The 13,886-nt window shown below is 37.2% G+C and overlaps 1 protein-coding gene across 8 annotated transcripts in view; it reads left to right on the forward strand.

Moving 5' to 3' along the window:
* Positions 1-7,118, forward strand: part of TLE4 (TLE family member 4, transcriptional corepressor) — a 143,251-nt gene extending 136,133 nt beyond the window's left edge. For 3 of the 8 annotated variants that reach the window (XM_081281002.1, XM_081281006.1, XM_081281007.1), the window contains 5 exons: positions 795-1,042; positions 2,790-2,937; positions 3,164-3,314; positions 3,680-3,756; positions 5,354-7,115. In XM_081281002.1, the coding sequence (XP_081137128.1) occupies positions 795-1,042; positions 2,790-2,937; positions 3,164-3,314; positions 3,680-3,756; positions 5,354-5,461 (732 nt within the window). In that variant the 3' untranslated portion in view covers positions 5,462-7,115. Of the gene's footprint in view, positions 1-794; positions 1,043-2,789; positions 2,938-3,163; positions 3,315-3,679; positions 3,757-5,353 lie in introns of all 8 variants that reach the window. The other 5 variants (XM_081281004.1, XM_081281008.1, XM_081281009.1 and 2 more) reach the window with 3 other exon arrangements.
* Positions 7,119-13,886: the final 6,768 nt, after the last annotated feature.

Raw genomic sequence — 13,886 nt, forward strand, 5'->3', positions numbered from 1 at the left:
CTCTGAAAGTGTTACTACAAATATTCAAGTGCAAAAAGTAACTTATATGTCATGTGGCAAATACTATAACCCCCATTAGCTGTTATCTTGGTATTTGTCCTTCAGTTGCATAGGAAGTTTCAGCCTGGTTTTCTTCCCTTATGCCAACAAAATCTTTTGCCTTTTTTTGCTAAAGCAGAAGGCTACGTCAATTAAACATAATTAAATGATCTTAGATTCCCATAACTTCATGAACTAGGAGGAAGTTTTTGTTTTTGTTTCTGTCACTTAACACTCCTTGATTGAATCTTGTCTTCAGTTGATCCTGCTTTATCAAACCCCTGTTTCTCTTTAGTTATATAATGCAGGGCCAGGCAGAGGGAACAGATGTCCTCAAGTCTTTGACCCCTAACATCTTGGCTGTAGTAGCATGACAGCAGCAGTGGACAGTATGCCAACATTCCAGGTTTAGATGTTTTAGGACTATAAGAGCTTCTGCAATAGTGTGCATGTGTATCTCTGCAAATGATACAAGCAGTTGGTTAATTTGGTGTTGGTGGTGGGAGTGGGTGTAGATCTTTGCATTTTGATGCTAATTAAGATTAAATATCTCAGTATTAAATTTTGTAGATCAAGTTTAAGTACTTCCTTAATTTCATGTAATTCTCTAGCATTAATCTACTTTATCATTGTCATAAGTATAAATGGCTCATTAAACAAGGAGGGAACTCAATACTTTTATGGATTTCTGCTCTCATGTTAATGCTGTTTTCCTTTCCTCTTGAGTAATCTCTTGATGGTTTTTGTTTCTACAGAACAGGGATAACTACATCCGTTCCTGCAGATTGCTCCCTGATGGTCGCACCCTAATTGTTGGAGGGGAAGCCAGTACTTTGTCCATTTGGGACCTGGCAGCTCCAACCCCACGTATCAAAGCAGAGTTGACATCCTCAGCCCCAGCATGCTATGCCCTGGCCATCAGCCCTGACTCCAAGGTCTGCTTCTCATGCTGCAGTGATGGCAACATCGCTGTGTGGGACCTACACAACCAGACTTTGGTGAGGTAAGTCAACAGGATTTGTTTCTAGGTTGTGGGTAGGAGCTAATTTTACCACATTCTGCTCCAGCATTGTGTGTGTGTCTAAATAAATGGAATATATTTATTTTACCAAAAATTATTAAGAATGGGTCCATTTTCAGATGCTAGTGACAAATTATTGATTTAAAATCATGTTTTCCATATTGCTTAAATTATTAAATGTGAAGTTGTTTTCTTGCCATTAAACTGAGCATCACCAATTTAAATTTTTCCAAATGAGGTCACTTTGACAATAATGTACATAGGTTCCCAACACCTCATGAGCTCATTGGACATCTCTAATTTACCATCTGTACTTGCTAACAAACCTCTATTGTTAATAGTTCCTCATTGAGAAGACTCAGTGGTACTATCTTAAGTATTGATGCATTTAATCTTTCACCAAAAAATATTAGCATTTATCATGGGTCCAAGCACCATTTTGGGTGCTGCTCACTCTGACATGGTTTAGCTTACCTGTATGGATAGATAGACTGTATGCCAATTTTTACTTAGTAATGAGATGAGATTGTGTAGGGTCAATATTGGTAGGTAAATCTCTGAAATGATCTCCAGCTATCAGCACCTATCAGCCAACAAGAGTATGTATGATCAGTTAAATAATATGAGAAGGTTATAATAAACCCTGATTATAAGGCAAAATGAGTATATAAAAAGAAGAGGCCTTTACTGTACATCTCTTATTTTGAAGGACTGAAGTCTGTTTACAATTCCAAAAACAAAATGTTATCACTCTTGTTGCTAGAACTGGTTCTGACTTTTCCTTCCCCCATGGTCTGTGTTGTACATTTTGCCAGGAGTGATTCCTAGGGCACTCTGGGTGTCTTTTCTTGTTCCTTCCTTGAGTGTGGCCTTTTCATTCTGCACAGATACCCACAGATGCATTGAATCTCACTGGCAGGACTTATTTCCCCATTCCCAGCTCTCTACAGAAAGGGAAATAAAACCTTACAGCCTCTTTCATCTTTCATATCATACTCATAGAACAAGTCTCAGAATTATCTCTGATAAAGTTCACACACACATTGGTGTGTTTTCTTTATTTAATTTCAGTGAGAGAGACTTTTCCATCAGTGTATTATCATTCATGCTTTCATGTAAGAAGAATTTGGAGAACTTTCTAAGTGTTTAAAAAATAAAATAAAAAGTGTAATGAATTCATCATCTCAAAATTTAAATCCCTTTCTAAAACCATCTCTGTATTTATGGAGGATTAGTTCTAAGAACCCCAGAGAATACAAAAATCCATGTATGTTCAAGTCCCTTATGTGAAATGACATAGTGTTTGCATATGACCTATGCAGATATTTCCACATATTTTAAATCATCTTTAGATCACTTATAAAATCCAAAGCAATGTAAATAATCACTACACATTGAGAATATTGCCAAGAAAAATGTCTATAGGTTTAGTACAAATACAGGTTTTTTCCCTGAATATTTTCAATTCATGGATGGTTATTAAGAATGGGTCCATTTTAAGATGCTAGTGACAAATTATTAAAATTTTAATTTAAAACTATGGATGTGGGACCCATGGGTACAGAGAACCAGCTGTATATGTTTCATTATTGAATAATTAGAAAACATAATAAACCAAAATGAAATCTATTGATAAGAACTACACTGAAATTGATCACCAGGGAATTCCAAATTGATTTCAATTAAAAATTAACTTTTAAAGGGTTTTCCTCCATCTTGATATTTTCAGACAATTCCAGGGCCACACAGATGGAGCCAGTTGTATTGATATATCTAATGATGGCACCAAGCTCTGGACGGGCGGTTTGGACAACACAGTCAGGTCCTGGGACCTGCGCGAGGGGCGGCAGCTGCAGCAACATGACTTCACCTCACAGGTACTGACTGTGTACCTGTAACATTTTAGAAGTTTTATGAAACGTGACATGCTGAAAGATGGAGTGGACCTTTTGATTGTAGATTACTTTGGGATTATCCATGTTACTTTAGTTTCTTTCAGTATAATTCATATTATCTTGATTTCCTTCATAATTTAAGTAGTACCACCAGAAGATATAGTAGTACCTCCTGGTTAAAAAGCTTGTCTACCTGTTTTAATTCTAGATCTTTTCTCTGGGATACTGCCCAACTGGAGAGTGGCTGGCAGTGGGAATGGAAAACAGTAATGTTGAAGTTTTGCATGTTACCAAGCCGGACAAATACCAGCTACATCTTCATGAGAGTTGTGTGCTGTCACTCAAGTTTGCTCACTGTGGTAAGCAAGCCCCTTTTGTTCATTTGACTGTAAACCAGAATTTTCCTTCTGTACTGCTGTTCGTTCATTCCAAGTCAGGTTTTTTGATTCATTAATGTGCCCCTCTTCAGAATTGTATTACATCCTTATTCGTGCCTCCTTCCATAGGATGCCATGTAAATTTTTTGCATTGATCTACTTTATCCTTATCGTAAGTATAAATGAATCTTTAAATTCAGGAGGATAGACTTTATTTTTGAAGTTAAAAGAAACTTGTTGGTTATAATGGGATGAGTTTCTGTGAGTAGTTTGATGCTCTGTAAAACAAATCTCAGGTATCTGACCAACTCACACCAACACTCCCTTTTCAAAACTTTTTTCTGTAGGCAAATGGTTTGTAAGCACTGGAAAGGACAACCTTCTGAATGCCTGGAGAACACCTTATGGGGCCAGTATATTCCAGGTAACACCTAACTTGTGTAGCAACCACGTATTTTGTGCTCACTCCACAGCAGTGGTTTAACCACATGCTGTGTGCATACACTCAGATAATAATATATATATATGAGGGTTCTGGGAGTTTAGAGCTAATATTATTCTCAATGTGCAGAGAAGGAAGCTGCCTGAAGGAAGTTAAGCATCATGGCCACAAGCCCTGGAGCTGGGAATCTTCTCCAGTGCCTCTGAACCGGGAACCAAGGCTGTACGTGGTGTACCCGCTCTTCGTGCCTTGATCCCTAATTTTACCTGTTAGTGGAGATTTTAGTAGATCTTTTGTGTAATTTTCATGTGTTTTTCCATAAATTTTTTATTTTAAAACTTGAGCATTTTGCTTTAATACCCTCATTAGTTCTTTGATTTTTTTTCAAAGATTGTTAAAGAAAAGTTAAATAACTGTCAGTTAATTTTATAAATTTTTATTCTTCCTGTTGACTCAGTGGAACCAAATTTTGTAGTTTATGGAATTATTTGTAGAAGGAACAAATTATAGAGGTGGTGCAAATAAATACATGCAAACAGTATGTCTCCTCTCTTATTGGTATGTCAGGATTTAGAAGGCAAGATAAAGACTCTTTTTTAAAAAAAAATATTCTGTATTTAGGATGGTATTAATAAGGTATTCGTTTTAGAATTAAAATACATTTGCAGTTTCCTTGACTTAGTGATATATAGTCATCAATGAGTAGATCAATTCAGTTGAATCCAAAATATATTGAGTGAAAATATCATGCAAAATAGTCAGTAGGACAAAAAAGTAGCATATTATTGCTGTCATGAAACTTAAAATTTAAGTATTCCAAGTATTCTTCAAGAGTCCTGGGTAAAATCCTGTGGGTTTTTTGTTTGTTTGTTTGTTTGTTTTGTAGTGAGCACCATTCAGTTACTGTTGAACCCTTTTGGCATAGTTGAACATTGTATACAAAATGCTTACAGTGGTATTTTTTTCAACTATTGTAAGTTTGTATTATATTTTTACTCTGGAAATATTGGACTTTTTTACTAGATAATTTTATATTCTCTATCTCAAAAGATGCAGTGTTGCCATTTTCCATGTTGCTTGTACTTTGTAACATCCCCCTGAGATGGTAGGACAGGTAAACTAACTGTACCTCTTTGCCTTTGAAGGAAGCTAGGCTCAGACAGGTTGAGTGATAAGTGGTTATGTCTGCTCTTCTGCAGCTCCACCTAGATCCAGGCTATCTGGGAGAGGTTGAGGGGCTTCCATACCACTAAAGCCCTACTCTTCACTGAAGAATAGGATTTGAAATAGGGCCTCGCTTCATCAGCAAAGCAGGTCATACCACTGACTTGCCTGCCTCCCTGATTTCCCCAGGGCAAGAGCTTCCAGGCTAACCTGGTGAGATGTCTCTAAAGAATGGATCTGATCCATTTCTGCCATTTTCGGGGATGCTGTAACTGCCTGTCCCCATTGAGGCTCCTTTTTGCTCCACAGCACACATTGCCTTTGCATCTACTGCAAGTCCTCCAGTCCTGCCTGTCAGTACTCATGGTTTTTTCTTTCAGTATTTAACATTTTTGATTATATGTTTCTTTCCTAGTCCAAAGAATCCTCATCGGTGCTTAGCTGTGACATCTCTGTGGATGACAAATACATTGTCACTGGCTCTGGGGATAAGAAAGCCACGGTTTATGAAGTTATTTATTAAGGACAAATCTTCACTCAAATTGGACTCCTTTTCCTTGTAGCACTTTGCGCTCTCATCCTTTTTTGTTCACCCCACCCACTCCCACATCTAAAACCAAGAATTTCAGATACTTATTGCAGTTGTGGAGTTTAATCCCCTTCCTTAACCCCAATTCTCCCACCTCCTTCTCGCTATTGAATTGTGAATACTCATTAAGAACCTGTGATACCAAATCTTCAGCTATCTACTTGGAAGAACATGGAATAAGCATACTTAACAGTGAACGGAATCTTTAATTATGTATTATACCTGTAATATATTTATTTTGTTTAAAGAAGGCTTTCTAACAATGACTGACTAAATAAAGCTGTCTGCTCCTGCATTGATGATGAAGGTGCATTGTATTTGATACCCCTCCCCCTCTTTTTTGGTAAAGTGGGGGAAAGGAAGGTTTAAAAATTATCGATTAAAAATCTCACTAAATGTAGACTATTGACTGTATAGAGATGTGAAATGTATAATTACACATGGAAGCAATATGTTGCTGTGTTACTGGGTTTTATGTTTTTATTTTCTACTTATTTTAAAGATGTTTTGAAATTTGGCTGAACAATTAGAACGTGACAGACCAAGTCATATTCATTTGAGTTCATTTGGACAACTTTAACCAGTACATCTATAGCTTTAGATTATATTCAATAAAAGTAATTAGACTTTTTCCTTTTTCTTTTTTTTTTTTTTTGACTTGTTGACAAGTATATTTGTAATGTTTTTAATTCCCTTTTTTATTGTATTATAAACAGATGAACAAATTTAATCGGGCCTCAAAGAGAGAACTTAATCCATTCTGGATTTTTTGCCACATTTCTTTGCAAAGGGGAGATGTATATCTCTGGGCAGTTTTGTTGTTATGAGAAATTATGGGCTGCCTTGTGGTGTTCTCTTTGGGATCTGCACAGATAGGGAAGGACTCCTACTGCTGTGCAAGTCAAGTCTTTTACAAAAATAAGGACAGCAAAGGAGAGTTTTCAGAGACCTCCCTCTGAAAAACACAAACAATGGACTCTCCTGGGATGAGGACTTGCTTTCTTTACCTCCGGTTCTTTCCATGTCTTAGTTGGATGTCCCTGAAATGGACACAAGCTGTGCCATTGTGCCAGAAACATTGTGTTATCTTTTATGTTGTTGTTGTTGCTGTTAAACTATAATATGTGACTCTTTTTTTATTATTATTTTTGTTTGAATGCTTTAAAAAAAAATCCTTTAAGTCTGTGGATCTGCTGATGTATAGTGCCTTTGCTGCTATGGATCAAAATCAAAAGAACCGTGTAGATAAACTTTATTGTATAAGTAGAAAATTACTTAATTTCATACTAGAAATGGATGGATGCTGCAAGTTGAAATGGACTGTCCATTGACGTTCCTAATGTGGTAGCAGAAAAAAAAATGGTGTCTTAAGTGCTTAGTGTTTGATGTCATTAACAGTTTCGTAAAACTCTACAGTGTAGAAAGATTTTGATACTAAACTGTGCATTGTACATAGTTCTAATGCATTGTATTGACCACCAGTACTTCTATAATGGTAGATTGTTTGTGCATTCAGACTTTTAAGCATTAAACATAAATAACTTCTAATATGCCTATTTTTCTAATTCTTTGTTTTGCTGGCTTTAGTTTATTTCTTAATCTTTGAGTATACCACACCTATATATTAAAAATTACTAGTTCTTTTCAAGATAGGCTGGTGGTAAAGCAGTGTGGGTTTTGTATTGTTACTGTTTTGATTTTGTTTTTATTTTCACTTGAGCTAAAAAGAATAGGAGATAGAAGTAACCAATGACAGGTTGTCACCAAATATTTGAGCACCTCTTTGATTCATAAAAATACTGTCAAAAAGTCAGTCACTCAACACCTTATTCTTTCAGGGTTGTACTATTCTTTCTAGTTACCATTCTAGTAACCATTGTGGAGATTTAAACTTTATTTAAATTAAATAAAAATCTGAAATTCAGTTTACCAATAGCAATAATTACATTTCAAGTGTCAAGTAGGCACATGTAGCTTAATGGTTATTGTAAGGGACTGCAGTAATTTATAAGACATTTTCCTCATTGCCAGAGATTCTATAGGACCAGCACTGCTTTCAAAGTTAGCTCTACATTCTGCTACCAGCTATTTGTTTGGGAAACTTTTTCCCTATAGCTTGCTGAAGTCTGGGGAAGCACCAGGCTTCTTGGGCTTCTACTGGTTAGGTTTATAATGATTCTGCCAAAGAAGAACTTTAAAAATTCCAAAAACCTGGGACTCAGAAATATGACACTTTTTGGGATCCGCTGGGGAGCTGGGAGACCTGAGGTTATTTTGGCGGCAAGCTGGAGGGGATACCAGCTCTAGGTGCTGTGTAAGAGGAGACCAGTAGTGTTCAACCATTTGGCTCGGAAATTCCACAGTACCATGGGACACACTGCATCACAGAATGACGTATAAGTGATTTGAGGCCTGCAAGAAACGACAAAGAGAAAATACAGAAGCAAGTGGTCATCTTTAAAGATACATCTCTAGGCAGGAGAGCAGTGTTTTTCTTGAACTGCAGAAAGGAGGAATGTGGAATATCTGCTGTATATAGAGCACTGAAATGACTTCTGTTACATAGTCACCTATACATGAAATCTTGGATTTGTCACAGCTTATATTATGTATAGTTCCAAAGATGTAGAGAGAGAGAATAGAAAACGGGTCAGAGGATGGATATATCTGTACACACCAGAAAAGGTGGGCAACTAGGAAGTAAGGTGAGGGGATAGAGGTTAGCCCAAGTAAGGCACATCAAGTTGGCCTTGGGCACTCTTGTGACATGATGGACCAGACAATGTCCTACTTAACAGTATCTGATCCTGGATATCTTTGAAGAGAAGGTGGCAGTCCCTCATAGAGTAGCTTCCTCAAAGTTGGACAGCAGCGTCACCATGGCCAGCACTGCAAAGTTTCATTTCCCTTCCTCACAGAGGACACTGTTTCTCCTTCCCCAGACTAGTACCAAACTATCTGTAGTATTTGCAGAGTTAGGTTTGGGAGGATAGTGAGTGTATACATGCAGTTCTTTCCATTTTTATTCCTTTATCAGTGTGTGTGTAGCTTTATTAAGATTTTTTTAAGCTGATAAAGCTTTGGAGTTAAAACTTGCTTTGGCACAAAAAGCATTATAATGTGCACAGTGTGTTTTTATCCTCTAGGAGGGCAAAGTTCCTTAAAAAGTCAAAATTAGTTTTTGGTGGCTGATCATTCAAGTCTGATCCCCTCAATTCTCTTAAGAGTAATCAAAAAATTGGTTTTTGAACTGAATAAAAAAATTGAGAAAATGCATAAGTGGAGCTAACTTTCTGAAATAAATGGGCATCTCTTTCCTCTCATTGCCAATGTTTTATCAGATGAGATTTTTATATCTGAGGCCTGGCTTGTACACAGAAGTCTTGATGTTGTAATTAGAAATTTAAAAGTAATTGCTTAGGGACTAGGGATATAGCTCAGTAGTAAAGCATGTGTGAGGCCCTCCATTCAATTCCCAGCAACAGAATAATAATAATAATAATTGTTTAAACCTTTCTTGAGCTTACCACAGGTTTTGCCCCAAAGTATGGTCTGTCAGAGTCTGAAAAACAAGTATAGGGAAAAAGTAGTTTCAATTGAAGAATAATCACATCAAGACAGAAGGAAATCCAGAAAAATGGCATCAAGATCTTCCCAAGACTGATGGATCAAATGGAGAGTGACAAACTCTAAGATCTTAAGTTTTTACAACTGCCTGCCTCACTTTACAAGGTGGCTTCACCATTGGCAAGCTGCAAAAAGATCCAGCTCCTGGAATGGAGAATGTGGAAACTTTCAGCTCCGTAACACCTACAACTAAAATTAAACAGCCATGGGATATCCAGAAATTCAAACTTCACACAACCAGGAAATTCTGGGATCCTGCAGAAATAAAATGTCCATTGTAAGGTATTTGTTGACTGATATTTTTGGAAGGTGTGAGAAAATTAGTTTGTGGGATTACTTATTCAACATTGAGTAAGCAATTACAAAAGTATAAAATCGGTAACCCCCAAATTATGTTTTGATACTCATTTCTAAGCTAACTCATTTCTGGGCAACTCATAGAACGTTTCGCTCTTCAGTTTCTCACTGAGGAGGCATCAGCAGTAGAAGAGCAGCGCACAACCATCTTCATTTTAATTCAAACATATGCAGAACTGACAGTGGGTATGGCTCATTTCGGATGACCTGAGTCCACCTGAAAACCTCTCTTGTATTAGAGAATAACAGCATGCTAACATAAGGGCAGAAATAATTTTTCCCTTATAAGATGCTGTTTCCATTTTAATTCTGTCTTGGTTTTTCACAATAGGTTGGTAAAATCTTTTAGGTCCCAGATGGGCAATAATGAGGGAGCTGGGCTCAGGTTTGCTTCTCCCCAGAGAAAGGAAATTTCTAGCTGGGACCTTAAGTATTTGGCCTGCTGAAAAGGAGAATTCCCACAGGGCTGCCCTTAGTCCAGGGAAAAAAGTGTTTTCATAAAAGTCACATTGATTTCACAGCAGGTCCAGACAGTGGCTAAAATCCTGAATTAACACAGAAGTGCACAAAGGATCAGAAGAGAAAAGTGATTTGTCCAAACTCCATTATCTCTCAAGGGTGATAGGTTAACTTGGAACCCAGGGCTCCTACTTAACAGTCCAGAATTATGTGCAGCATAGCAGATTAGAACAGAGATGGAAAGGTAAGGTTCCAGATACAAGTAAACAAGCTTGAAGTTTCAGCATCACACAGCCTATTGAAAACTCCCTAAACCAACCACAATTTATCCCTGTGCTGTACCTCCCATGAACTGAGCTACCTAAAATGCACATACTTCTCATGTGTGAATAGATGTCTCCTAGGGAGCAGTTGGCTATTTCCCAGTCTTTACTGGACACTTCTAATGTCCCTTTCTAAGAGAAACTACCATTCTTGGTATTCTGACCATCATTTGTATTATGTAGCTGAAAGTTTGAGTTGAGCTACGGATTTTTTCCTCCCAGGAGTCTGGGAAGTTGCAGGAGCAGTGAATTAGTGCTAGGAACTACGTCATTGGTAAAACACAGCAGGCCTTATGCTCCTGAGAACTCTAGGCCAAGCTGCACCCTACAAAGAGGAATCTTTGTAGGCCAGCAGCACAGGAACCCTAGCAGGAAACCTCAAAGGTCAGAGGAAGACCCCAGGACCACTGAGCTTCAAGCAGAGTAGTTTTCCTTAAACTTACCATTATTTGAAGAACTTCAGTCAGACACCTCTTTGCCCCAGCAGAGTTTAAACTTGAACAAACTCCTATTCACTTAAACACCTGTTGGGTCACATTTTAGTAACATCCTGCACCAAATGCTAAGAAGCCTGGTTCTTCTGGAGGAAAAGCACTGGCCACAGAAGTCTGTTAGTCCTTCCCAGACAAATGAAAACAAATTTGGACTAAGATTTAACTTAAAAAAAAAAAAAAAAAAAAGCTGTTAAACCTGGTTCTTTTCTGTCAGAAAATTCAAAGTTAATGGTTTCCATGCAGAAAGCATCTTGGCATATAATCTTTAGGCATCAAGGTTTTTATGTGAATGTGAAGACATCCCTGGGTACAAGGTTGAAAAGGTTACTCCAGAACAAAGGCTAATGGTGCAGACCTTTTGTTCTGCGAGCCGATCTTAAAAAACAAAGCACAAAGTGGTGCCCCTAATGAGAATTTTAGTGTCAAATGATTAAAAGTGAAAGGATTTAGCCCAGTCCCTGAAGAGTAGGCTTCTACCTTTGCATTCATTTTGAGAAGTTCACTGTGACCTGAGGTGGCTGGCCTGGGCTTGGCAGACAACTGTTCTGTGTGCAGCATTGCTTTTGACTGGGGGCTACTTCATCTCCTTCAGACTGCAGACAGCATTTCCACCTCACACCATTTTGTATGTGTGTGATTGTTTTTCCAAAGTTTTTTGCACAAGTTAGAGGACAGCACTGTGTTTTTACTTCATATTACACACTATTGGGTTTGTAAAACTCAAGACAATTTCTAACCTGAACACAGACTTGTGGATTTGAGTTTGAGCAGCTTGATGTTGCTCAAGCTTTTAGAGACTTGTTTAAATTTTTCAAAACTCCTGTTCTTGCTGTAGATGATGTTGTTGTAACATAATTTACTGTAGTCACATAGCATTTTCAGAGAGTGAAAAGTTCTGTGTTATTTAATTTTCCATATAACCGACATTTACTCCAAAGAACCAAAATTTAATCTTTTGGGGGAAAAAAAAGTTTGATGATATTGAACTTTCTTCTACCTTTAATTCCTTTCTGAAGGAAAACACTAAAAATGTTTGACATAAAGTCAAAATAACTATTATTTGACTGTGCTCTATATATCTGCTATGCTTTCATTAGGTTTTTGTTTTGTTTGTTTGTTTTGCTATTGAGGATTGAACCCAGGCTGCTCTACCACTGAGCTACACCCCCCCCATTTTTTTTTTAATAATTTTGAAATAGGGATTCACTGAGTTGCTGAAGGTAGCCTTAAACTTTTGATCCTCCTGCCTCAGACTCCACTCCTGGAGTCACTGGGATTAGCAGCAAGCACCACTGCACCCTGGAGTCCTCACTCCAACCCTGTGAAATGAAGACATAGATCCTCAAACTGTGTTTGAAATTATGAGGGTCACAAGTATCTCAAAATGCCAATTGGTTTTGGATTTTAAAAAGATAATATGAAGTTTGTACTATACATTATATCCATCCAGTGACATCTCATAACCAAGCCCATTAATACTTTGTCATAATTAATTTCTGGAACAAAACATCTGAATATTCAGTTCATACTAAGTGGAGTAATAACTGTAAACTTTTATAGCTCAGTTCAGATTGTTTTTGTCTCCAAATGCATCATGAAAAACTTTGTAGTTTCCTTTGAATTTTGGAATTGAAGAGAAGGAATTTGTAGACCTATGTTAGTCCCCAAAGAAACCAGATTCACAGGTTAAATACCTCAAAAGGCAAACGACAGAAGCCTACTGTGTCTGATGCCAGAACCTGTGTCCTCAGCCCCTGCCCTCTGTCAGCGTGTGCTCCTCAGTGACCAGCACAGCTGCCTAGAAGATTCCTTCACTTTCTTTTACATTGTCTCACTCCCACATACTATTTCCATATGCTGCTCTCCTGTCTTCTTATTGGTTACTAAAAATTGCCTTTTCACTGTATCCAAGCAAAATTCCACATTTTCTTAAAAAATACTGTATAAATAAAGTGAGACATGGGCTTTGTTTGCTACAATGTGTCCTCAAGTCTGAGAAATGTCTTTTTTGGTTTGTGACTAAAATGGTCTATGTGACTAAAAAGTTGAATCTTTAGGCAAGGGGCATTATTAAAAGCTAACTACATTAATAATGATAAAGACATAAGCAAAAACAAAGTTACATCAAAAAATCTCTTTTTTAAATTTTCTAATTGGAAATGTCCTAAGCCATGGTTCCCCCCACCCCCCACCTTCTTCCAAACTTCAAAATCTGGAAGCTTAAAAAACAAAACCAAAAAAACTTTGTATTAATCTTTTGATAAAATGGAATGTTTTGTTCTGGCTTTGTCCCCCCATCACCTTTTTTAAAAAGTTTTTTATAACTTATACAATACTCATTTTATATATATATATATATATATATATATATATATATACACACACACACACACACACACACACACACAAACATACACACACATACATACATATACATATATATATATGACAGCAGAATGCATTAAAATTCTTTTTTTTGAAAGAGAATTTTTTAATATTTATTTTTTAGTTTTCAGCGGACACAACATCCTTATTTGTATGTGGTGCTGAGAATCGAACCCAGCGCTGCGCGCATGCCAGGAGAGCACACTACTGCTTGAGCCACATCCCCAGCCCCATTACAATTCTTATTTCACATATAAAGCACAGTTTTTCATATATCTGGTTGTTTAAAAAATATATTCACACCAATTCATGTCTTCATACATGTACTTTGGATAATAATGTCCATCACATTCCACCATCATTTCTAACCCCATGCCCCCTCCCTTCCCCTCCAACCCCTCTGCCCTATCTAGAGTTTGTCTATTCCTCCCATGCTCCCTTTCCCTATCCCACTATGAAACAGCCTCCTTATATCCAAGAAAACATTTGGCATTTATTTAGTTTTTTGGGATTGGCTAACTTCACTTAGCATTATCTTTTCTAACTCCATCCATTTACCTGCATATGCCATGATTTTATTTTCTTTTATTGCTGAGCAATAGTCCATTGTGTATATATGCCACACTTTTTTATCCATTCATCTACTGAAGGGCATTTTATATAACATATACAATACTCATGTTTGAAAGATGGGTCACACGGGAAGCTTTTCTT

The sequence above is a fragment of the Spermophilus citellus genome, assembly GCF_964194105.1.
Source record: "Spermophilus citellus genome assembly, chromosome: 2".
Classification (NCBI taxonomy): Eukaryota; Metazoa; Chordata; class Mammalia; order Rodentia; family Sciuridae; genus Spermophilus; species Spermophilus citellus.